Source organism: Tupaia chinensis, unplaced genomic scaffold (assembly GCF_000334495.1).
Source record: "Tupaia chinensis unplaced genomic scaffold, TupChi_1.0 Scaffold144642_1, whole genome shotgun sequence".
Classification (NCBI taxonomy): domain Eukaryota; kingdom Metazoa; phylum Chordata; class Mammalia; order Scandentia; family Tupaiidae; genus Tupaia; species Tupaia belangeri.
The window spans coordinates 373,047-400,233 of NW_006204503.1; the positions used below are offsets into that span (position 1 = coordinate 373,047).

Here is a 27,187-nt window from a genome sequence, read left to right on the forward strand (position 1 = left end):
CTAGTAGGGTGAAAAAATGTTAATAGGTGAGAAAAACCACGTGCAAAGGCCCCTACATTAAAAGAACTGATGAGCCAAGACTTTCCCAAATCTAAATAGGAAGATAAAACACAAAAATATAATGATGAACACATGGCACAGAGTGTCATGATTCTAATGTAATTTATAAAGAGAATACTTAATTTAATATATGATAGCGATAACTTTTTTTTAAAGGATTCTACCTTTAATTTTATTTATTAGTATTACTTTCTTTTTAATTTTGCTACAGGGCACATGCACTCATGAGAGAGACAGAGAAAGAAAGAGAGGAAAAGTGAGAAAGCAAACTACCAGACCTGGGACTCAAACTACAGCCAGCCATGTGGGAGTCCAGACCCTTAACCACCACACCACCTGCCGGCCCCCTTTGTCTTCTTAAAGGAAATTAGTCAACAAGAACTTGACTTCTTTCTCTCACCATTTCCACCTCTGGTGAGCTGTACCCATTCTTTTTTCTAACAAGTCCATTTTTTTATTATTAATTTCTTCTGTGACCAAGAGAAACAGAAACAAAAGGAGACAACAACCCAAAAGGGTCTTGATGCCATGGTCCTCCCCCTTTCTTTAGTCAGCTAGTACCATGGGCATGCACATGCGTGGCATATTCAGGGAGGTCTCTGAACTCTAATTCCAGAATTTTCTCACATGGCCAGCCCCATAGAACACTGTGTTTTTCCTGCTATACCACTATCTGGCATCCAAAAAGTCCAGCTAGTTTTTGTTTTCTGCTACCCTAATTCAGTGTTTACTCACAGTTTAAAGATCTACTCTGGCCTACTTATAACCTGTCTCTAATTTTAATCCATCCTTCATCCTACAGCCATCGTACTCCTATTTAAACACAAGTTTGACCACATTCCAAACATTTAGTGAGTTCCTAGATCACACCAAGTAATGGTTTTTAATATGCCTGGTACTTTAATCTCATTCTGAAGTACACTGAAATATAGAAGAATCTCAAAGTGTATGTACTATGAAAAAGTACATTCAATACCACAAACAGTAAAGCTCAACAATTTGTATATGGTTGGATTTTATTTATTTATTTATTTTGAGAGATGTTTGCTATAGGGCGCGTGCGCTTGCCAGACAGACAGAGAGAGACATAGAGAGAGAAAGCGAGAAATCACCCCCCAGAGGGGATGGTCACGCCGCAATCCCTTCTCCATTCTCCTCTCGGGATCTTGGGCACGCACGCACACGCGCCCGGCGTGAGTTTTAAGCCACTGGGTCTGGGACACGAACCGCGGTCGACTACGTGGGAGTCCAGCGACATAGCCATTGCGCTAACTGCTGGTTCCCTGGTTGGTTTTTATTTTTTAATTGCTACTAGACACATGTGCTCCCAGAGAGGAAGAAAAAAGCCCCTCCCAATGGGACATGATCACACCACAGTCTATTCTCCACCTCTCCATGTCGTCAGGATTTTTTTTGGCACGCACATACATGTACTTTGCATTTTTTTCAAGCAAGTGGGACTAGAATTTGAAATGTGGTAGCCATGTATGATCCAGTTCTCTTCACCACTAGGCCACAGGGTTGGTGCCAACCTATTTTTTTGGATTGAGGACAAGAAGTATAGGTTAAGAATCACTTTTTTTTTTTTTTTTTTTAGGTTTTTGCCATAGGGCATATGCACTCACCAAAGAGAGAAAGAGAGAAAAGAAAAGTAAGAAATCACTCCCTAGAGGGAATGGCTACTCTGTAATCCCTTTTCCTTCATTTTCCTCTTGGGATTTTGGGCACACATACACACACATGCCTGATGTGTTTTTCAGGTCGTCAGGTCCAGGACTCAAATTGCAGAGTTAGCCATGTGGGATCCACCTCCTCAACCACCACACCACCTGCTGGACCATAGACCACATACCTCTTAATTAGATCTATTCCCCCTAAATTCATAAATTAACATCCTTGTTTTCCATCCCTATCTTTTATTAATTGAGTAAGAATGTGTCTGTTAGAAGACAGCTAAAATAAAAGATTGAGGTTTCAGTGACAGTCAAATACTGGTTTCAACACTTACTACTTAGGGAAGTTTTTGAACCTCCCTGTGCCTCAATCTTTTTCCCTGTAAAATAAAGATAACAATAACCTATCTCATAGAATTGTTATGAGGATTTACATGAGTGAATATCTATTAAGCTTTTCAATAGTGTCTCATCAGATAACAAGCACTCAAATGTCAATTAGTATTAGTAAGATCTGGAGTCCTAAATTCAGCTTAAGTACCAATATTTAAGTTTCTGGACCTATGAAACTGAAGATAAAATCCTACATACATTTTAAGGATTCCATCAAAGAATTAGCACCCCATAAATCCTCACCTAAAGCAATTGTTTCCCTTTAACCTCTCTGTGAAATACAACATAAGGGATATCATTAATCCTTCAGTAAAAGACTAAACTATAATTATGAAAGGCTTATGAGAAAATCATTGGTCTTATATATAGAAGAGGACAAAAAGTTTATGGAAACATGAAATTATAAGTTTATATTTGTACAAAAAGTTTTGCAATTATGCTAAACTTTATCTTAATATATATTTTTCTTGAACTTTTTGAAGATTCTTAAGTAATAAAAGCAATCACATTTGCAAATTTCTTCTAATGTATGGTATTCAAAGGTTCAAATCAAATATTTAACCTCATTCTCAGCAGGCCTAGCCACAAAAGTACAAATGGAAGGCCCAGATCCAAGTCTCAGCCTATCCTGAGAAAAACCAGGGGCAGTGGTAATCCTAGCCACATAGAAGACAGAGGCAGAGGATCTCAACATGGCAAGAATCTAAAACATCACACTCACACACAACGCATTCACCCAATCAATAAATAAAAATAATCTAATCCTCAGGAAAACTGAACATACATTCTAAATACTATTTACATTCTCTTTTATTGTTTTTGTGGCATTTTGGTCTAAAAACCATTTTTTTTTTCTTGGAGAGGTTTTAGCTACAAGGCGTGTGAACTCGCCAGAGACAGAGACAGAAAGCGAGAAATCACCCCCCAGGGGGGATGCCCACGCCACAATCCCTTCTCCTTCATTCTCCTCTCAGGACCTTGGGCATGCACACACATGCACCCAGCATGAGTTTAAGCCACCGGGTCTGGGACTCGAACCATAGTCAACTACATGGGAGTCCAGCAACATAGCCATTACACCAACTGCTGTTCCCAATAAATTAGGACTGCTGGTCCCAATAAATCAGGACTTTTTAAAAATTATTTTAGAGGGATTTTAGAGGAAATATCACAGCACCCACATACCCAACCATGGTTGCAATCCCAGTCCTGGCAGCTTAAAAAACAAGTGGAGCTGGGGCCAGCAGGTGGCATGGTGGTTAAGGCGCTGGATACTCCCACATGGCCGAACATGGTTTGAGTCCCAGACCTGGTGGCTTGCTTTCTCACGTTCCTCCTCTCTGTGTGTCTTTCTCTGATCAAATGAAAATGAATGAATAAATAAATAAAATTAAATAAATAATTTAAAAAAAAAAAAAAAAGCAAGTGGAGCATGTTTGCATGCATGTCCCAGATCCTTGCAGGATGAAAGACATGGAGGAGACAGGATTATGGCATTACCACGCTATGTTGTGGGGCACTTTCTCCCCTTCCCTCTCTCTCTGTCAAGCATGTGTGCCCACAGCCAAATTATTAAATAAATAAATAAGAACCATAAGCAAATAATTCTTAATATTGTTAAAACATGGAGAAATTATCATGCTTATCTTATATAAATATGTGAGTTTATACTGGCATAACACCTACAAGGCAAATGTGGCATTTCATTTTTAAAATCTTACATTTTTCACACTTTACTTAAATCAGTAGTTTTTATTTTTAAAGAATTATTTTATTTAACTTTATTTATTTACTTATCTATTTTTAATTTGAGCAGAGAGGGACAGCAAGTGAGCAAGAGAGAGAGAGAGAAAGAGAAGAAAAATGAGAAAGCAATTTGCCAGGTCCAGGACTCAAACCACAGTCTGCCATGTCAGAGTCCAGCACCCTTAACCACCATGCCACCTGCTGGCCCCTAACTCAGTAGTTTTAAACCTCAGAATCTATCCTAAGGAAAGGCAATAAAAGAAAGATAAGGCAAAAATGACATTTAGTTACAGTTCCTTCAAGTTTATTTCTTAATCTATACTAGTGAGTAAGTTTGGTAAAATTGTTAAGATACAGATAATTCAGTTACCTATTAATTTAGCATGCTAAAAGAAGAACTGAGGGAACTGGCAGTTAGCGTAATGGCTATGTCACTGGACTCCCACGTAGTCGACCGCGGTTCATGTCCCGGACCTGGTGGCTTAAAACTCACGCCGGGTGCGTATGCGTGCGTGCCCAGGATCCCAAGAGGAGAATGGAGGAGAAGGGATTGCGGCATGACCATCCCCCCGGGGCGTGATTTCTCACTTTTTGTCTCTCTCTCTGTCTGTCTGGCGAGCGCACACTCTCTGTCTCTCTCTGTCTGTCTGGTGAGTGCACGCGCCCTATAGCGAAAATCTCTCCAAAAAAAAACTTACGCGAAAATCTCGCCAAAAAAAAAAAAAGAATAAAAGAACTGAGTCATAAGGGATGGCATGCATGATTTATGCATGGTTAAAAAATTACAAAATGATACTGAGTTTTGTTAGATATTTGACCTTATTTGATCATACAATAGCTTGGAAAGCAATAAAACGACCAAATAAAATGAACTATCATTAGAACCACTCCACACTTACCTAAAGTCTTCGTGTTTGCTAGGAGAGCTTCCTCATAGGACAGTATATAGTAGAGCACCAAAAGCTGGGCTGTGATACTGAAACGCTGATTAAGGCGGATATTGTCACCCTAGGAAGTAATATGATGAACACTTTGAAACTGTTCAATTCCTTGAGTGCTTTCTTTCTCATTGTAAAAGCATCAATTCAGACAATTCTGTGTTGTTGCACCCAAGTTCAGATAAAACAGGAGAAATATTGCCTCTACTGCATTAAACTCAAAGTTTAAATAAGATTTGAAATGGGGTAGGAAACAGGAGGCAATATGGTTAAGTAGTCTTTAAGATACAACAAAAAGGGGCCAGCAGGTGGCATAGTGGTTAAGTTGCTGGACTACCACGTGATCAACCATTGTATGAGTCCCAGACCCAGCAGCTTAAAACTCACGCCAGGCATGTGTGCATGCATACCCAAAATCCCAAAAGGAGATTGGAATAGAAGGGACTGCAGTAGGACCATAGCTCTGCAGGGTGATTTCTCACTTTCTGACTCTCTGTCTCTCTGGGGAGTGCACAAACCCTATAGCAAATCTCAAAAGAAAAAAAAAGAAAAACAGATACAACAAAATAAAAGTCTGCAGTTCATATGCAAGAGCAATCCCATCAGGATACTTCTGAAAGACTTACAGAAGTCTCAAGTACTACCTAAAATTATCATGAAGAAAGTAACTACTAGGGCCAGCAGGTAGGGTGAAGGTTAAGGAGGCTGGATCCCATATGGCTGACTGCAGGCTCAAGTCCCAGACCTGGCAGTTTCAAAATCACATGAGTACATGTGCATGCATGCCCAAAATCCCAAGAGGAGAATGGAGAAGAAGAGAATTCAGCATAATCATCCCCTATGGGGAGTGATTTATCACCTCCTCTCTCGTCCTCTGCCTGTCTGTCTCTGGCAAGCGCACACAACCTATACCAAAATCAAAACCAACAACAAAAAGAACATACTGTATGTTTAATTATATTTACCAAAAAAATACAATTGTTTTTCACTTCTAACAATAAAGGGAAAAAAGATTGTCATCAAATTCTTCATAAAGAATTTGACAGTCCTTTGTGAAAAACACAAATCTCCAGGGCACCCTTCAGACTTTAAAATGAAGTCTCGGGACCAGCAGGTGGCATGGTGGTTAAGGCGCTGGACATTCCCACACAGCCGACCACGGTTCAAGTCCTAGACCTGGTGGCTTGCTTTCTCACTCTTTCTCTCGCTCTGTCTCTCTCTGGTCAAATTAAAATAAATGAATGAATAAATAAAATTAAATAAATAGTTACTTTAAAAAAAAAAATGAAGCCTCTAGGGACAAGAAGATGGTGTGGTGGTTAAGGCGCTGGACACTTCCATAAGGCCGACTATGGTTCAAGTCCCAGACCTGGTGACTTGATTTCTCACTTTTCCTCTGTCTCTCTCTCTGGTCAAATTAAAATAAATGAATGAATACATAAAATTAAATAAATAATTCATTTAAAAAAAAAAAATGGGGACTAGCAGATGGCATAATGGCTACGTTGCTGGACTCTCACGTAGTCAACCGCAGTTAGAGTCCTGGACCTGGCGACTTAAACTCACGCAGGGCACATGTGCGTGTGTGCCCAAGATCCTGAGAGGAGAATGGAGGAGAAGGGATTGTGGCGTGGCCATCCCCCCTGGGGGGTGATTTCTCACTTTCTCTCTCTCTGCCTCTCAGGCAAGCGCACGTGCCCCATACCAAAAACCTCTCCACAAAAAAAAGGAAGGCTGAGTAATTAAAAAAAAAAAAAAATGAAGCCTCTAAAGAATTTCTCAAGAGCAACCTAGTGATTAAAGAATCTGGATCAAACAAGGCCAAATACAGTTGGAATCCCAGCCTCAGCAACTTAAAAAAACATGCTAAGAATGTGTGCATGCATGTCCTAATCCTAAAAGAAAGGAGAAATAAAGACGAAGGGACTGTGGTATGACCACACCCAACTGAAAGGTACTTTCTCCATCTCTATCTTCCTCTAGTGAGCACATAAGACACCTAGCAATTAACAATATATATACATTTTTAAATTAAAAGTGCCTGGGTCAGCCAGTAGCATGGTAGTTATGGTGCTGGATCCCACATGGCTGACTGTGCAGTTCAAGTCCCAGACCCAGTGGCTTGAGAAATTCTGGACACATGTGTGTGGATGCCCAAAATCTGAAGAAAATAGAGGAGAAGGAATTACATCATGGCCATCTCCCCTGGGAGGTGTTTTCTCACTTTCTGTCTCTTTCCAGTCAGTGCACATGTCTTAAAGCTAATTTAAAAAAAAATAAAATAAAAAATACTGCCTACATGGATCAGCCGTGTAACCTAGTAGTTAAGAGAGCCAGATCCAACATAGCCAATCATAGTTCAAATCCCAATCCTGGCAGCTTGAAATAATATGCCAGGCACATGTGTGTGTGTATGCCCAAAATCCTGAAAGAATAGAGAAATGGAGAAGGGATTGCAGCATGACAAGGCCCCATGGGCAGGGAGGGTGCTTTCTTCTCTCTCTAGCAAGTACACATACCTTCTGACGATTTTTTTGTTTAAGTGCCTATATGGGACCAGCAGATGACGTAATGGTCACATCGCTGCACTCCAACCACAATTTGAGTCCCAGACCCAAAGGCTTGAAACTCAGGCCAGGCACATGCGAATGCGTACCCAAAATCCCAAGAGGAGAATGAAGAACAGACTGCGGCATGGTCATCCCCCTGGGGAGTGATTTCTCACTTTCTGTCTCTGTCTCTATATCTCTGGTGAGCACAAATACCCTATTGCAAAAATCTCTCTTAAAAAATTTTTTTATAGAAAAAAGTTATTTTATTTTAACTTCATTTATTTATTTACTTATTTCAATTTGCTCAGAGAGAGAGTGAGCTGGAGAGAGAAAGAGGGAAAGTGAGACAGCAAGCTGCCAGGACCAGGACTTGAACTGTGGTCAGCCATGTGGAAGTCCGGCGACCTTAACCACCACGCCACCTGCTGGCACCCCCAAAAAATGTTTTAATGCTTATTTAACAAACCACTTGGAACAAATACTGTTTTAAAATTTTTATAGGTGATCTAATGAAATTTCATCCCATATAAAATTTAAAACCACCTAGAAGTCCTCTGATAGAAAAAAAATTACAAGAAACAAGTCAGGATAAAAGAAAAATAAGTTAGCAAATATAAAAGAACCACTATTTACCCCAATGACTCCTTGAAAAATATTGAGTATCTCCTGTTCTGTGACTGGCTGATTTGTGGCTTCTGGATTAGATTTGGAGGCAGGAGTAAGGATAGAATTTATGTACACATCAATCAGAGGGAGTAACTGAGGATGGAGGGGAGTAGAGGTCTCACACAGCTGTCTATAAATCCAGTCCTGAAAAAGAAGGTTATACGTATCAAATCAATTATGGCAATAAGAAAAAGCAAATGAAATTATAAAAGCACCTTCAGTCTTGGGGCCAGCAGGTGGCATGATGGTTAAGGTCAAGCATGGTTTGAGTCCCAGACCTGGTGGCTTTCGTGGCTTGCTTTCTCACTTTCCCAATCTCTCTCTCTCATGAGTGCATGTGCCCTATAGCAAATTTTTTAAAAAATAAATAAATTTAAAGAATACGTTAAAAAAATTTTTTAAAGTACATTCAGTCTTATATGATTTATGAATCAGTTAAGATTGTAATTAACTTTTGGAAGTTCCAAATATGTTATATCTAGTTTCACATTTGCCTTTGATTTTAAAATATGAACTACCCTGAGACCAGCAAATGACATAATGGACTCCCACATAAGCAACTGCAGTTCAAGTCCTGGATCCAGCGGCTTGAAATTCACACCAGGCACGTGTATGTACATGCCCAAAATCCTGAAAGGAAAATAGAGAAGGGACTGCGGCATGGACATTTCCTCTGGGGGATCATTTCTCACCTTATGTCTCTCTGGTGAGCGCATGTGCCCTATAGCAAATATCTCTCTTGAAAACAAAAAAAAGAACATAATTATATAATTATTATCATTATTATATTTTAATTTAACTATAATTATAATTTTACTATAATTTATGATTTTATATATATAATTATATATAATTGTTTCTGAATCAAGAATATCATCCAAGGGAACCAGCAGTTGGCATAATGGCTATGTCGCTGGACTCCCACGTAGTCGACCGTGGTTCGTGTCCCAGACCCGGCCGTGGTGGCTTAAAACTCACACCGGGCACATGTGCATGCGTGCCCAAGATCCTGAGGAGTAGAATCGAGGAGAAGGAATTGTGACGTGACCATCCCTCCTGGGGGGTGATTTCTCACTTTCTGTCTCTATGTCTCTGTCTGTCTGGCGAGCGCATGCACCCTATAGTGAAAATCTCTCCAAAAAAAAAGAATATCATCCAATTCAAGATAAACCTAAAATGAAAAGAAGCTTGGTTTTGTGTGTAATCAAGTTTTTAAATAGTGGAATAAGGGGGGCTGGCAGGTGGTGTGGTGGTTAAAAGCACTGGAGTCCCACATGGTGGGTCATGGTTTGAGTCTCAGACCTGGCGACTTACTTTCTCTCTCTCTCTCTGTCTTTATCTGGCCAAATTGAAAAATAATAACAAATAGAATTAAATAAATAAATAAATAATTCTTTTAGAAAATCGTGGAATAAGGACTTTATGCCCCTACCATATCTGTATTTAGAGTATGATGTGTGTTGTTCTAGAAGACCTCACAGCAGAGAGGAATCTGAGAAAACTCTGAGAGAGAGAAAGTGGTTTTCAGGGGCCAGCAGGTGGCATGGTGGTTAAGGTGCAGGACTCCCACATGGCCAACAACGGTTTAAGTTCCAGACTGGTGACTTGAAAAATCATGGTGGGCGCATATGTGTGCATCCCTAAAATCCCAGGAGGGGAACACAGAAGGCACTGCAGCATGGCCACTCCCCCGGAGTGTGATTTCTCACTTTCCTCTCACTGTCTCTTTCCAGCGAGCACATGTGCCCTATGGCAAAAACCTAAAAATATTTAAAAGAAAGTGTTTTTAATAAATACTTAATAGGGGACTATTAACTATCTTTAATGGAGAACATGCAGAAATGATGGGAGTGCCTCTGGACTCTAAATTTTAACTATTTTATCCACTAAAAAGGTAAAGAAGCAGGAGATACAATTTAGCTGGAAAATAATTTCACTAAATTATAAAAAGCAATGACAAGTAAAAGTGATATATGTCACATATTGTTCAGTTTTCATAAATAAAACAGTCTCTACAAAATATTCAAGTTGATTTCTTTACTCTTTTAACTTTCAGCCTGTAATTTAGAGGACTTTTGAACTGTTTGATATAGTCAACTATAACTAAGTAAAACAAGTTAAATTATGTATAAGTTAGATGGTAGGTATCCTTGGGACAAATCTCAAATAGTGACTAGCAATTTTCACAATTTGGTGAACAAAAGCAAAATTTAGAAAACAGCAATTTTTCACTAAGGTTTAATGACTAGATATATGCTATGATTGAGAATTTGAACCAGTTAGTAATATTATACATTTTGAATAATGTATAACAACATCATGTTTTTAAAACTTTGAAGTGGGGCCAGCAGGTGGCGTGGTGGTTGAGGCACTGGACTCCCATACGGCCAATCACGGTTCAAGTCCTAGATGGCCTGTTTTCTCACTCTCCTCTCTTTCTCTGTCTCTCTGGTCAAATTAAAATATAATAACAATATAAATAAAATTAAATAATTCTTTCCAAAAAAATCTGAAGTTTGGTTCCTTAATACTATATCCATATGACCTGTAACTTAGCTAAATACCACACATTTCATACCCCAAACTCACATTAAAGGCCTGCAAACTAAACAGAACTATTTGGGGATAAAGCATTAATCTAGGTTGTACTTTGAAATAAAAAGTAAAAATGTAAGGTCATACTTTTATTGACACTTTGTGTTTGGTAAAGGAACGACTCCTGAGAAGCTGGTAAATACAATGAATAGGCAAAAACCCAGTAATGTTGGCACTCAGGTTGCTGGTGACAGGTACCCGAACTGCATGAGCTGTGACAACCTAAAAGAGAAAAATAGTTTTAACACATATGATAGAGTCAATGTAAAATTATTTTTAAAAGATGGAGGATTAGTGGGTGATCCATTAATGCTTAATACAAGGGTAATCCTTAGAAAAGAATGAAGAGAATCAATTATTACACATCTTAATTCTTTTGACTGATGAAAAAGCATACCTTTTGGGACTTGTGAAGTTCTCTCATTTTTTATTTGTTTTTAAACATAGATAAGTACACGGTGGTGTGATAAAGGTTAAAAAATATAAAATCTGAGCCCAGCTATGGTGGTGCAGACAGTAGGACACCATTACATGACATTAGAGTCACATGGAGGCCTAAACAGGTAGACCTGAACACACCACACATGCCCATGTGTGGTCATGATCCTGGCTGGCTGAGAGGCTGCAGGGAGGATCACAGTCTGGCAAGTCCCTGTCAGGGATACCTGTCTATCTCTCTCAAAATAAATAAATTAAAAAAAAAATATATATATATATATAGGGCCAGGTGGTGGGAGGGGTGGCTAAGGTGGCTGCATCCCTTATGGCCAGCCATGTAGTTCAAGTCCCAGACCCAAACCGGTCCCAGACTGGGACTTAAACAATAGTCTTCAACAATATATAAATTTAAAACATGCTTTTTAATGTAACGAATAGCTTTAAAAGATACTTTACATAAATTATTTGTACAAGTTTCAAAGATAAAATAAATCAGCATTAAAAACTGAAAGGAGGGACCAGCAGATGACATAATGGCTATGTCGCTGGACTCCCATGTAGTCAACTGCGGTTCAAGTCCTGGACCTGGTAGCTTAAACTCACACCGGGCCTGTGTGTGTGCATGCCCAAGATCTAGAGAGAAGAAAGGAGGAGAAGGGATTGCAGTGTGACCATCCACCCTGGGACATGATTTCTCGCTTTCTGTCTCTATGTCTCTGTCTGTCTGGTGAGTGCACGCGCCCTATAGCGAAAACCTCTCCAAAAAAAAGAAAAAGAAAAGAAACGAAACAGAAAGGGAACAGAAAAAGATATTATTCTCTTAAAGTGAGATAAACATGTTTTCTACCAAAAGAATGCAAAGTTAAGTACCTAAGAATAAAAAGAAGTACCTGCTCAGTAAAAATTTCCTGTGTGAAGATAGTCTTCATCCTGCTCAAGGAGCTTGGCTTAATTACAATCTAAAATAAGCAAAAGAAGCCAACATCATGAGAAAATATAACATACAAAACACAATATACTCTGATGAAGTATACTCTGATATTAAGTATCATAGCCATTATTTTTTTTTGGGGGGGGGGAGATTTTTCGCTATCGGGCGTGTGCACTCACCAGACAGACAGAGACAGAGAGACAGAAAGTGAGAAATCACTCCCTGGGGGGGATGGTCACGCCACAATCCCTTCTCCTCCATTCTCCTCTCGGGATCTTGGGCATGCATGCACACGCGCCCGGTGTGAGTTTTAAGCCACTGGGTCTGGGACGTGAACCGCGGTCGACTACGTGGGAGTCCAGCGACATAGCCATTACGCTAACTGCTGGTTCCCAATATCATAGCCATTTTATATAATGGCTATGATATTTTTTAAATGGCTATGATATTTAATATCGGTGATCAAAAGTTCAGGTACTCTACTCCAGCTGTGGTTCCTCAAATCCCACAGTAAAGTGTGTCTTCCCTCAGAAACAGAACCAATGTAAGAAGTCTTTAGTAAATACTATGGGCATTTTAAATTACTGAGGAGAAAGAATTAGCCAATAAATGGAGCTAGAATAGCTACCATTCTGTGATGACAGGAGGAATACACACACACATTTCTTTTTGCACACATGGTACCATACGACAAAATAAGCTCCTAATGAATTAAAGATTTAAGCAAAACATAAAGTCACAAAAACCTAGAAGAAAATATATGTGACCACTGATTTAAACCTGATGAAGGAAAAATATTTTTAAGCATAACAGCAAAATCCAAACCACAAAGGAAGTATATAATGTACTACATAAAAAATAATAAGCCTAAGTTTTAATGAGAATATGGCAAAGTTAACAGAAAAAAAAAAAGAAACTAAGAAAAATTAACTGCAACATACTGTTTTTCTCTACTTTTATTTTTTTAAGAGGTTTTTGCCTTAAGGAGTGTGTGCTCATTGGACAGACAGAGACAGTGAGAGAGAAAAAGTAAGAAATCACCCCCGAAGGGGGATGCCCATGCCACAATCCCTTCTCTTCCATTCTCCTCTTGGGATCTTGGACTCAAACCACAGTTGCCCATGTGGGAGCCCAGCAACATAACCACTACACCATCAGCTGGTCCCTATTAGTAAGGTTTTTTAATTATAAAATATACATTTATTTTGAAGAAAGACACTAGAACATTAACACTAATATAGTTATCTCTGAATGATATAATTGTAAGATACTTTCCTTTCCTCTGTGCTTTCCAAGCTTTCTGCATTAAATATCTATTATTCTTATAAATAAATGTTTTTGAAATGCATCTTTGTCTGAGGCAAGCAGGTGACATGATGGGTAAGGTGCTGCATTCTCAAATAGCTGACTGCGATTCAAATCCCGGACCTGGCACCTTGAAAAATCACACCAGGCACATGAGCATGCATGTCTAAAGCCCCAGGAGAATGGAGGAGAAGGGACTACAGGATGGCCATCCTTCTAGGGTATGATTTCTCACTTTCCCTCTCATTATCTCTCTGTTTCTCTCTCTTTCTGGTGAGCTCACGTGTTCTATGGGAAAAGTCTTGAAAAACTGCATTTTGGGGACAGCAGTTAGCATAATGGCTATGTCGCTGGACTCCCATGTAGTCGACCGTGGTTCAAGTCCTAGACACAGTGGCTTAAACTCATGCTGGGCACATGTGCGTGTGTGCCCAATATCTGAGAGGAGAATGGAGGAGAAGGGATTGTGGCATGACCATCCCCTGCTGGGGGGGATGACTTCTCGCTTTCTGTCTCTCTGTTTCTGGCAAGCACACGTGTTCTATAGCAAAAACCTGTCCAAAAAAACAAAAAAGCTTTTTTTTTTCTGTTCGTTTTTTTTTTTTTTTTTTTAATGGGGAAAGGTTTTTGCTAAAGGGCATAGGTGCCTGAAAGTGAGAAATCACCCCCCCCCCGGGGGGGGGGGTGGCCACGCCGCAATCCCTTCTCCTCCATTCTCCTCTTGGGATCTTGGGCACGCTAGCACATGCGCCCGGCATGAGTTTAAGCCACCAGGTCCAGGACTCAAACTGCAGTCAGCTTCGTGGGAGTCCAGCGACACAGCCATTATGCCAACTGCTGGTCCCAAAAAATGCATTTTTTTCTAAGAGCACCTGATAAAAGATTTAACTATTAAACTACTAAAATTACTGGGCTAGCTCTGTGGCCTGGTGACTAAGGCAGCTGAATCCCACATGGCCAACTACACAATTCAAGTCTCAGTCCCAGTGGCTTGAGAAAAACACTGGATACATACTTATGCATGCCCAAAATCCCAAAAGAGAGACATGGAGAAGTGATTATGGCATAGCTATCCCCCATGTGTTTGGGGGTGGGGGAGTGTTTTCTCCCTCTCCCTTATCGCTCTGTCTCTCTCTGGCAAGCACATATGCCCTCTGGCCAAAAAACAAAACAAAACTACTAAAACTACTTAACTGAAAGCAATTTATTTACACTACAACAACGAAATGTCCAGTTTAGAAATACTTTCTCTTAGAAAGAAGATAAAATTACCTTCATTCCCAAAGTGGAACAGACCAAATCAATGATAGCACTAAGTTGGTTGCTGTGAAAGTACATAGCCACCAATAATAACATCTCCCCAAAAGAAGCAGAGACACCTGAAGTACTGTTGAAACAAAAAAGAAAACACAAATTTTCAAAGAGAGAAGAAAAATTTCTTTAGGTAACAGAAACAAATTAAGTCAGCTTACCTCTCAAAGTAGGCTTCTTCTTTTATCATCCAACTTAGCCACACCACCATTAGCTGTTCCTGTTCAGGTGTACTACATAAAACATACCAGAATGTCATGGGTCAAGTCAGACATGGGGGATAGGGGATATAAATAAGAAAGCATTCTGAAATTATCTTTTGTAGGAATTTTTTTTTATCTTAAAAATATCAAGTCCTGATTACTTGCTTGCTTTTAATTGTCATTGGCCATTCATTGTCATTGAGCTTACCATAAAATAGTTCTTGAGCTCAAGAATGAGGACTTCGCCAATTTTTTTTTTAGAGATTTTTGTTAAAGGGTGTATTCACTAGCTGGAGAGACAGAGAGAAACAGAGAGACAGAAAGCAAGAAATCACACCCTAGGGGGGTGGCTATGCCGTAATCCCTTGTTCTCTATTCTCTTGGGATTTTGGGCACGCATGAACGAGCACCCAGCATGAGTTTTAAGTCGCTGGGTCCAGCACTTGAACAGCGGCAGACTACATGGGAGTCTAGCCTCATAACCATTACACCATCTGTTTGTCCCTCTAGTGCTTTTTTAATTTCCCAGAGGGTGCACATGCTTAACAGAGAAAGAGAGCAAGAGAGAGAGAGACAAAGATAGAGAGATGGGGAAAGGAAGAAAACAAACCCCCCATGAGGCATGGTTACACCACAATCCCTTCTCCTTCATATCTCCCTCCTTTTGGGATTTTGGGCATTTTTTACATAACATTTTCAATTTATGATAGGTCTACTAGAACATAACCTCACCGTAAGTCGAGGAGCTCTTGCATATCTGGAGCACCATTCTGATAGCAGGAGAATAAAAGAATGATTATACTAGAGGCTATGAGCCCTTCACTCTCACTTTTTAACTTCACTATGGGTTTCTAAACAAGCCTTCACTCTCCAGGCAACACAACAGTCTTCGATAGGACTCTGATCACCCTACAAGTTCCCAAAGACCCCACCTGTGCATTTAGTAGTTCTAATCCATTTGTTAGTTTGCTACTCTTACATATAAACAATCAAGAAATATTAAACATCTCAGAAAAATTAAACACCTTTTAACTAGAAAATGAATACTATTGGATCAGTAGTTAGTGTAAGGGCTATGTCACCGGAGTCCCATGTAGTCGACCGTGGTTCGCGTCCCAGACCCGGTGGCTTAAACTCACGCTGGGTGCATGTGCATGCGTGCGTGCCCAAGATCCCGAGAGAAGAATGGAGGAGAATGGATTGTGGCATAGCCATCTCCCCAGGGGGTGATTTCTCGCTTTCTGTCTCTCTGTCTCTGTCTGGCGACCGCATGCACCCTATCACAAAAACCTCTCAAAAAAAAAAATTAAAAAAAAAAAAGAATACTATTCAAAGAAAAAGTTGAGAACAAACCCTAAAAGGAAGAAAAAGCACCTTCTTTTTGGAGTGATTTGAAAATGTTCTAAAATTAATTTATGGTAATAATTTTATAACTCCATAAATACACTTTAAAAAATCATTGAAGTATCTGAGGTAGAATTTGAAAGTTCATGGATGGACCAGCAGATGGAGTAATGGTTATGTTGCTAGATTCCCACACAGTCGACCACGGTTCAAGTCTGGGACCTACCAGCTTAAAACTCATGCTGGGCATGTGTGCATGTGTGCCCAAGAGAAGAATGTAGGAGAAGGGATTATGGTATAGCCATCTCCCCTGGGGGGTGATTTCTTGCTTTCTCTCTCTCTGTCTCTCCAGTGAGTATACACACCCTGTAACAAAAAATCCTTTGGAAAAAAAAAAGTTCATGGAAAAGTGCAATTAAAATACAAATTTGGGACCAGCAGGTGGTGTGGTGTTTAAGGTGCTGGATTCCCTTATATCCAACTACAGTTCGAGTCCCAGATCTGGTGGCTTGCTTTCTCACTCTCCCTTTCTTTCCCTGTTTCTTTCTGGTCAAATTAAAAAATAATAAATAAATCATTCTTTTTTTCTTTAAGTAATTATTTATTGGTTCTACAGATTTTTTTTTTTAATTTGCTATAAGGTATGTGCACTCACTCGCTCTCTCTGTTTCTCTCTGGTCAAATTAAAATAAATAAAGTTAGATAAAATAATTATTTTAAAAAAAGAATTATCTAACTTTATTCTTTCTTAAAATTTATTTATTTTGGGAACCAGCAGTTAGCGTAATGGCTATGTCGCTGGACTCCCACGTAGTTGACCGTGGTTCATGTCCCGGACCCGGGGGCTTAAAACTCACGCCGGGCGCGTGTGTGTGCGTGCCCAAGATCCCGAGAGGAGAATGGAGGAGAAGGGATTGCGGCGTGACCATCCCCCCTGGGGGGTGATTTCTCGCTTTCTGTCTCTATGTCTCTCTCTGTCTGTCTGGCGAGCACACGCGCCCTACAGTGAAAATCTCTTAAAAAAAAAAAAAAAGATAAGTAAGGGAGCCAACAGGTGGTGTGGTGGTTAAGACACTGGATTGTAACTGACTGATTAGCTGTCAGGTCTGGGACTTGAACCACATTCGGCCATGTGGGAGTCCAACACCCTTAACCATATCACACCACCTCTTGGCCCCTCAAAAAGTCCAATTCTAAATAAAAGGATATTTTAGACAAAGAAAACTGAAAAAGAAGACATTACCAACAAATTCATTCAAGAAAATTTCCTAGAAATGAAGAACAAGAGTTTCTAGGTTAAAAGGTCTTACTGAGGGAACAGCAGTTAGTGTAATGGCTATGTCGCTGGACTCCCAAATAGTCGACCGCAGTTCAAGTCCCGGACCCAGAGGCCTAAACTCACGCCGAGTGCATGTGCATGCATGCCCAAGATCCCAAGAGGAGAATGGAGGAGAAGGGATTGCAGTGTGGCCATCCCCCCGGGGGGTGATTTCTCGCTTTCTGTCCCTCTGTCTCTCTCTCTCTGTCTGGCGAGCACACGTGCCCTATAGCAAAAACCTCTCCCCCTCAGCCCCCCTCAAAAAAGTCTTACTGAATATTGAGAACAATAGAGGAAAAGAGAATCAGATCAAGGCATATCTCCAGAAATTAGAAAACCCTAGGTACAAAAAGTGAAGCCTGTAAGTTTCCATATCAAAAATAATATAACAAACAGAAAAACGTCAAACTTCTTAGTAACACTGGGAATTAAAACACTATGGAGTGGGGGCCAGCAGGTGGCACAGTGGTTAAGGCACTGGACTTCCACATGGCCAACTATAGTTCAATCTTGGACCTGGCAGCTTGTGTTCTCTCTCTCTCTGGCCAAATTAAAGAAATAATACTTTAATTAAAAAACAAAAACTATGGAGCAATATCCTCAAAACTCTCATAAGGAATTATTTCCAATTCAGAACTCTGCACTACATCAAACTATCAATGAAATGTCACAGTAAAACAGCCATTTTCAGAAATAACTAATCTGAAAAAATTTACCTCCTACATACACATTCTAAAGAAGCAAAATGAGGGGCTGGCAGGTGCCGTGGTGATTAAAGGTGCTAGATTCCCACATGGCTGACCACAGTTTAAGTCCTGAACTTGGCAGCTTGCTTTCTCACTTTACCTTTCTCTTTCTGGTCAAATTAAAAAATAATAATAACAAATGGAATTAAATAAATAAACATTTTTTAAAAGAATTATTTTCTTTAACCTTATTTATTGGTTAATTTATTTAAATTTGACCAGAGAGGCAGAGTGAGAGAGAGAAAAAGTGAGAAAGCAAGCTGTTAGGTCCAGGACTTGAACCGTGGTCAGCCATGTGGGAGCCCAGCACTCTTAACCACTGTACCACCTGCTGGCCCCAATAAATAAACCTTTTTTAAAAAAAGAAGCAAAATTAAAAAGTAAAAGAAAAATGATGTGACATGAGATTCAGGAAACAGAAGATCCAACAAAGGAGAAGTGAAGCAAGTCCCCAGAAGGATGGTGAAGAGTAATTCCAGGAAGAGAGTTGTGTACCACCAGGTACGCCAGATAACCAGTCCTAACTAGGGCAGGTCAAAATGTCCCAGGAGATTTCCTCAGGATGAAACTGAAAGACTATCTATTTAATAAGTCACAACAGCTTAACAGAATTTGTGGCTGAAAAATAAAAACAAATCTTAGGGCTGGCTTCATGGCAGAGCAGTTGAGTGCTACAAAGAGAAAGCTGGATCTCATGATATCTGATTGCTTGTAAAACATGCTGGGTGGATGCAATCACACGCCCAGAGTCCTGGCAGGATGGACTAACAGAGGAAAAAAGATTGTAGCATGTCCATGCCCTGATGTAGGGGAAAGACTTCTCTGTCTCTCTAGCATGCTCGTGCACAGTAAAGGGATGAGCTCCGAGTACTGTTTATATAATCATAATGGTATAAACAACCATATGTTGGGACCAGCAGATGGTGTAATGGTTACATCACTGGATTCCCAGGCCTGGAGGCTTAAAATTCATGTGAGGTTCATGTGCATGTGTACCCAAAGTCCCGAGAGGAGAATGGGGAAGAAGAGATTGTGGCATGGCCATCTTCCTCTGGGGATGTCACTTTCTGTCTGTTGAGCACATTCACCCTATAGCAAAAATCTCTCAAAAAAAAAAAAAAAAAAAACCACCATATGTTGATATAATCAAATTTATTATAACTATACTAGGAAAATAGGAGGAAGGGAAGGATGTACATGTGTTTAGGAAAGAGAGAAAGATAGTGGGTTCTAAACGAATAATACCTAAAAATAAAATACCAACATATTATTGAAGATACTGGGTTGTAGAGAAAGTTGTGACATATTTTTCTATGCAAAAATGTGTCATGACTTTCCTGACAACTCAATAGTAAAGCCCAAAATAATCAGCTAAATGAGTTAAAAGACATTGCCTCTGGAAGAGGGAAACAGGGAAGAGGTGAATGAAGACTGCTACTGGCATTATTAAATCTTGAAAAACTATTTTGACTCCTTTAAGCAATGTGCATATGAAACTTTGATAACGTTACATAACCAGGACCAACAGGTGGCATAATGGTGAGGCACTGGATTCCCACATGGCAGACCATGGTTTGGGTCCCAGATCTGGCAGCTTGAGAATCACACTGTGCACATATGTGTGTGTGCCCAGGGACAGGATTGCAATATAGCCATCTCCCCGGTAGGTGATTTCTCACTTTCTCTCTCTGTCTTTTTCTCTCTCTCTCTCTCTGGCAAATGTACATGCCCTATGGCCAAACTCTATAAATAAATAAATAAAATAAATAAGCATAAAATGACTGGCACGCAATGTATACTATTTGGGTTGGGCCCATGCCTAGTGGTTAAGGGAGCTAGATACACCATGATGGACCACAGTTTGAGTACCAGCCACAGCAGCTTACAAAACATGCTGGCTACAACATGCACGCACATTCAAAATCCTGACAGGATGAAGAAATGGAGAAGGGACTATGCATGACCATGCCCCACTGGGAGGTGCTTCCTCCCTCTCTTTTCTTCTCTCTCTGAAAAGCACATGTGCCCTCTGGCATTAAAAAAAAAAGAAAAGAAAAGAAAGGAAAAGAAATAAAGGAGGGCCAGCCACAGGCATAGAGGTTAAGGTGGCTGGATCCCAAATGGTTTACTACCATGGTTAAAGTCCCAAACTGGCAGCTTAAAAAGCATGCCAAGAAGCCAGCCAAGTAGCGTGGTGGTTAAAGTGGCTGGATCCCACATGGCCAACTGAGCATTTGGAGTCCCAGATCTGGCAGCTTAAAAACATTATGGGTACATATGTGGTATGCCCCCACCATAAAAAACATGCCAGATACATGTGTATGTTAAAAGATCTATATATGTTAAAAGAACTACCTAGGCTAGTTTTTGTAATAAGCACTTACTGTAATGCTATAAACACATTATAATAAATAAATAAAAGTACACCTTGGAACAGAGCAACTTAGTAAGGTACCTGACAAGCGTAGAAAAGGCCAGCAGCATACAAAAGGAAAGTGAAACAAAGCGAACCCCAGCTGGTGTGGCAGGAGGGCGGCTTGTCATCAACTGCAATAATTGTTCAGCTTCCTCTTCAGTTGGTCTAAAAAGGAATACGTAATCAGGCTTTACATTTTTTAGTTGGGGGGGAGAGAAAAAAGTGAACTTCCCAACTATTCAAACTTTCAGATGTAAATGTGAAACCTTATAATGATACTTCGCTATTGCTGAAATCATTAACATCCTAAATGCTCAAAAGCAAAACTGTTGAGAGGTTACAACTAAACCAGTTTACCTCAGACACATATACAAGCAGTCCTTACTTTTTCTCATTTTGTAGTGTGCATAAAAATGACCATGTGGGACCAGCAGTTGGCGTAATGCCTATATTGCTCAACTCACATGTAGTCGACCACAGTTCGACTCCTGGACCCGGTGGCTTAAACTCATGCCGGGCGCATGTGTGTGCATGCCCAAGAACTCGAGGAGAATGGAGGAGAAGGAAATGTGGTGTGGCCATCCCCCCTGGGGGGGTGATTTCTCACTTTCTATCTCTCTGTCTCTCACTGTCTTTTTGGGGAGCATACCCGCCCTGTAGCAAAACCTCTCCAAAAATAAATAAATAAATAAATAACCATGCAAGCTCAAAGAGTGCAACATGGTCTTAGTAATCAATGGTAAGGAGGGACCAGCAGATGACTTAATGGTTATGTTGCTAGACTCCCCCGTAGTCAACCATAGTTCAAGTCCTGGACCCAGTGGCTTAAACTCACGTTGGGTGCATGTGCATGCATGACCAAAATCCCAAGAGGAGAACGGAGAAGGGACTGCAGTGTGGCCATCCCCAGGAGGTGATTTCTCACTTTCTGTCTCTCTGGCAAGTGCACATGCTCTATAGCAAAAATCTCTCTCTCTAAAAAAAAAAATAATCAATATTGAAGGCCAGCACATGACATAATTACGTCGCTGGACTCCCATATGGCCAACTGTGGTTCAAGTCCCAGACCTACTGACCTGAAAATCACACTGGGCACAAGTGAATGCATGCCCAATATCCCAGGAGAATGAAGAAGGGACTGCAACATGGCCATCTCCCAGGAGGGTGTGGGGTGACTGACTACTCACTTTCTCTTATCACTCTGTCTCTTTCTTTCTCCAGTGAGTACACATGCTCTATGGCAAAAACCTCTTTAAAAAAAAAATCAATTGGGGACCAGCAGGTGGCTTAGTGGTTAAGGGTGCTGGACTCCTACATAGCTGACTGTGGTTGGAGTACTGGACCTGGCAGCTTGCTTTCTGACTTTCCCTCTCTCTCTCTCTTTTTCACATTCTGACCCTCACTGGTCAAATTAAAATAAATAAATAAATAAATAAAGTTAAATAAAATAATTATTTAACAAAATCAATTGTGAAAATTATAATTGCACTGTGACCTTTAATTTTTTTGTCAAAACATTAAAAACTGTTAACTACAGTTCATAGGAAAATGAAAAAAACAGTAAAATAATATTTACACAGTACTCTGTAACTGAAAACAATAGAAACACTGGGAAATTAAGTCTTGTTTCTTTATAAAAACCTTATTAAGAGTAATTTGTGGGGACCAGCAGGTGGCGTGGTGGTTAAGGTGCTGGACACTCCCACATGGCCGACCATGGTTCGAGTCCCGGACCTCGCGGCTTCCTTTCTCCCTTTCCCTCTCTCTTTCTGTGTGTCTCTCTCTGGTCAAATTAAAATAAATAAATGACTAAATAAAATTAAATAATAATTTTTAAAAAAGAGTAATTTGAATAGCCCTTGCTTTCTTTTCATTGTAAAACATATAATTAATGTGGCCAACAGGTGGCATGGTGGTTAAGACACTAGACTCCCACATAGCCGACTGTGGTTCAAGAACTGGTAGTTTGAGAATCACCATGGGTGTGTGCAAGCAGGTGCCCAAAATCCTGGGAGAGAATGGAGGAAAAAGGATTGCAGCATGGCAATCCCCTCCGGAGGAGTGATTTCTCACTTTCCCTCTTTCTGTCCCTCTCTGGAAAGCATAATTGATACCCTACGGCAAAAACCTAAAAAACAAACAAACAAATAACCAAAAAAAACCTACAGTAAGGATTGAGCATCTCTTCTATGCCTCACTTTTATGTTTGGATCAGCTTTCAACAATTTATCCTTTGCAATTTCAATAATGAAATATCTGAGAGTTAATGGATCCGTTTTAAGTGTTTAAATGGGGAGCTGTGTTTCAGGAGGAAACACAGGAGGATGGAGGAGAAGAGACTGTAGTATGGCCATTTCCTCTGAGGCTCCTGTCTCACCTTCCCTCTCTCTGCCTCTCTCCCATGAGCACATAAGCCCTATATCAAATTATTTTTAAAAAAGAAAGCTGAAACACAGCTCCCCATTTAAACACTTAAAACGGATCCATTAACTTTAATCTAAAGCTCTTTGCCAATATCATATCCTCTGGGATAGCTTTATCTTTTTTTTTTTTTTTTTTTTTGGAGAGGTTTTTGATATAGGGTGCATGTGCTCACCAGAGAGACAGGGACAGAGACAGAGAGACAGAAAGTGAGAAATCATCCCCCCAGGAGGATGGCCACGTTGCAATCCCTTTCCTCCATTCTCCTCTTGAGATCTTGGGCACGCGCACACACGTGCCCGGCATGAGTTTAAGCCATGAGGTCTGAGGCTCAAACTGCTATCGACTATATGGGAGTCCAGCGACATAGCCATTACGCTAACTGCTGGTCCCCAGGGTATCTTTATCCTTTTGTCACAAACATTTTTCTCATTTATGTTGACAAGTTCACCTTCACTGAGTTCCTCTGGCTACGTAATACCTGGGATGTCTTAAATGGTGGCAGTGTCAAGAGCCAGCAGGTAGCATTGTGGTTAAGGGGCTGGACACTCCCACATAGCTGACCATCGTTCAAGTCCTGGACCTGGTGGCTTGCTTTTTTACTGCCCCCCCACCCCATATCTCTTTCTGGTCAAATTTAAAATAAAGATTAATTAATTTATTTAATTAAATAATTTCTAAAACATGTTTGTAAATGTTTAAAAAATGGTGGCAGTGTCAACTTGTCAGGCAGCTATATATTCCATTTATGTTTGGTTCAAATGTCATTTTAAGAATTATCACTTCTTGTTTCTTTACTCAACACTTTGATCTTTACTGGTCAAGTCCCTCTTTCCATTACCCATTTTTGTAAAATGTTACATAGGTTTACCACTGAGAGACAAAGAAGCAATGCAACTAACTACTATGTTGTCTGTGCATAAATCAAATAACAGGCATAGAGTAACCAGTCATCGCCAAACTTTAAAACTCTCTCTCTGTCCCTCTCTGGTCAAATTAAACTAAATTAATAAAGTTAAATAAAATAATTCTTAAAAAAAAGTGATGCCATGCATCATTGATCATGATGTATACCTATTATTTACATAGTAATATGTGGCCTACAGGATTCACAGCCAAGTTTTAGTTTTTCTTAAGTTTTTGTGTAAGGCATGTGCACTCACTGGGGAGAGACAGAGGGAGTGAGAAAGTGAAAAATTATCCCCCAGGGGTATTCTACCCACAATTCCTTTGCCTCAATTCACCTCTCAGGATTTTGGACATATGTGCACATGTGCCTGCTGTGTTTTTCAAGCCATGAGGTCCAGGACTTGAACCACAAAGTCAACCAGGTGAGATCCAGCTATCTTAACCACCACACCCACACAATATACACTTCATACAATTATTTGATATGATACTAATGTATCATAGTAACTGAAATGTTCACCATGTTGAGGAACAACTAATACATAACTCAGTTGTGGCAACTGGAATTCAAGATTATCATAAACAGGCAAAGTGAGAGCTATTTGTATAACGATCGAAGATGTTATTCAAAAAGATGTAATGCAGTCATTAAATAAGAAATCTTGTGCTTAATAATTATATCGTGTGAATTCTAAATAATTTACAATTTCAGTTGTAAAAGAAAACACAGGAGACATTTACTTCAACTAGCTACATGGGCCAAGTAAAGGATGATTCACGCACAGATCATTCACTATAGTCTTGTCAAGCAGTGGTGAAAGCATAAGTTTCCTTACACTGTGATCAGAAACTGATACATTTGTCTGGTCCCTCCTGTTATTTAGTAATTCTATTTATAATCAGACCAAAACAGATGAATACAACCCTGTCAGGAATGAACTTAGGACTTCATTCTTGATATAGGCAGACCACTACCTGAGCCTAATAGAAAACCCAAATCCTCTGAATAAAAAGCCTTTGGCTCACTTTCTTGGAATTAAAAACAAGAAAGCAAAATGACAAAAAATTAAAAATCAAATTATTGAATACTTGAGTCCAGCGATCCCCATCAAAGCACAGTACAGACGTAAGAGTGCACTGGCTTTCACAACATGCTCTTCTTTCAGCCCCGAATACACAGACACATTGGGCTCCATCTCCACATCAGCTTCTTCCACAATGCGAGTACTTCTTACTGTGGGAAGAATGCCCATCAACTCCAGAAGAAGCTGCCTTCTCATTTGCCAAAGGACAGAACTGCTGGTCTCCCTTTTTCTCTGTAAGAAATATAAATCAGAAAAGGAAGCAAACTAAGAGCATTTACTGAATTAGAAGGAAGCTCAACAGAGCAGCAGGTGCCACAGTGGTTAAGGTGCCGGATCCCACATGGCCAGCTGCACAGTGGGGGTCCCAGACCTATGGCTTGTACCCATGTGCATCCATACCCAAAATCTCAACAGGAGGATGGAGAAGAAGGGACTGTAGTATGGTCATTTCCTCTGAGGCTCCTGTCTCACCTTCCCTCTCTCTGCCTCTCTCCAATGAGCACATAAGCCCTATATCAAATTTTTTTTAAAAAGAAAGCTGAAACACAGCTCCCCATTTAAACACTTAAAATGGATCCATTTTTAACAATCAAGTAAATTGAAAATCCACTGGTTCGTTTGAAGAATACTCAAATTGTTTAATATTCAGCCTAGGGACCAGCTGATGGTGTGGTGGTTCAGGGCACTGGACTCCCACAAGGCCCACTTCACTGCAGTTCAAGTTCCAGACCTGGTGACTTGCTTTCTCACTTTCTCTCTCTCTCTCTCTCTCTCTCTCTCGCTCTCTCTCTCTCTCATTCTGTTCCTCTCTGGTCAAATTTAAATAAGTAAAGAGTGAATAATTCTTTAAATATTCAGCCTAATAAAATAGGCTACAAAGGGAAGACTAAATGACAATTTGAACTGTAAAAAATTACTTAAGTGGTACTTTCAAATACATCATGTAGCATAAAAGAAAGTGTTCAAATTTTGGAGAGATCTTGGGCTTATACTGTAGCTACACTAATAGAAGGTTATATATCGTTAGGTTTATTAGGATATTGTTTTTGTTTTTAATTAATTAATTAATTTTTATTTCTTTCTTTAATTTGACCAGAGAGAGACAGAGTGAGAAAGAAAAAGAGAGAGGGAAAGTGAGAAAGCAAGCCACCAGGTCCAGGACTTGAACTGTTGTCAGCCATGTGGGAGTCCAGGGTCCTTAGCCATCATACTACCTGCTGGCCCCAGTTTTATTAGTTTTAACTCTTCAACTCATTCCCTTAATGACAAGAAAATGAGTATTTTATTAACCACATTTACCTGATAAGGCTGTTGTAATTAAGCACTTACAAGTCTATAACTTGACAGCTCTTCAGGCAGGTATGTCTTAGTCCTCTCCTACTCTGCAGAGCCTAACAATATTCCTTAGATACAGCAAGCACTCAATGTCCGTTAAACAGACAAGTGAATGAACAAACCAAGATAATAAATATGAAATAATAATAAAAGGCTATTATTATTTAGAATAGTTATTATTGTTAGTGTTTCTAAATAAAATCTGATAAACTTGCCCTTTTTAAAAGAATTATTTATGTATTTAATTTCATTTTTTTATCTTGTTTAAGAATTATTTTGACTTTACTTATTTTAATTTCACCAGTGAGGGACAGAGTAAGAAAGACAAAGTGAGACAGCAAGAATTATTTATGTATTTAATTCCATTTATTATTTATTTTTAAGAATTATTTTATTTGACTCTATTTATTTTAATTTGACCAGAGAGGGACAGAGTAAGAAAGAGAAAGTGTGAAAGCAAGCCACCAGGTCTGGGACTCGAATCATGGTCACCCATGTGGGAGTTCAATGCCCTTAACCACCATGCCACCTGCCGGCCTCATATTATTTTCTTTTAATTTTACCAGAGAGAAAGGGAAAGCAAGAAAGCAAACCACCTGGTCCAGGACTAGACCAGTCAGCCGTGTGGGAGTCCAGAGCCTTAAACACCATGTCACCTGCTGGCCCCTCACCTTTTTTACTAACACTATCGGTGTCAGGGGCCAGGAGGTGATATGGTGGTTGAGCTGCTGGACTCCCACATAGCCGACCATGGTTTGAGTCCCAGACCTGGCAGCTTGCTTTCTCACTTTCCTTCTCTCTC

At 39.9% G+C, this 27,187-nt stretch overlaps 1 protein-coding gene across 3 annotated transcripts in view; it reads right to left on the reverse strand.

The window, feature by feature from the left end:
• The window catches only part of INTS2 (integrator complex subunit 2), a 72,052-nt gene that overhangs the window by 28,447 nt on the left and 16,418 nt on the right, over window positions 1-27,187 (reverse strand). For all 3 annotated transcript variants that reach the window (XM_006167216.3, XM_006167217.3, XM_006167218.3), the window contains exons 8-15: window positions 25,055-25,281; window positions 20,675-20,800; window positions 14,770-14,841; window positions 14,570-14,684; window positions 11,952-12,020; window positions 10,711-10,845; window positions 7,996-8,172; window positions 4,772-4,880 (exon numbers count right to left, since the gene is read on the reverse strand). In XM_006167216.3, coding sequence (XP_006167278.1) covers window positions 4,772-4,880; window positions 7,996-8,172; window positions 10,711-10,845; window positions 11,952-12,020; window positions 14,570-14,684; window positions 14,770-14,841; window positions 20,675-20,800; window positions 25,055-25,281 — 1,030 coding nt within the window. The remainder of the gene's footprint in view (window positions 1-4,771; window positions 4,881-7,995; window positions 8,173-10,710; window positions 10,846-11,951; window positions 12,021-14,569; window positions 14,685-14,769; window positions 14,842-20,674; window positions 20,801-25,054; window positions 25,282-27,187) is intronic.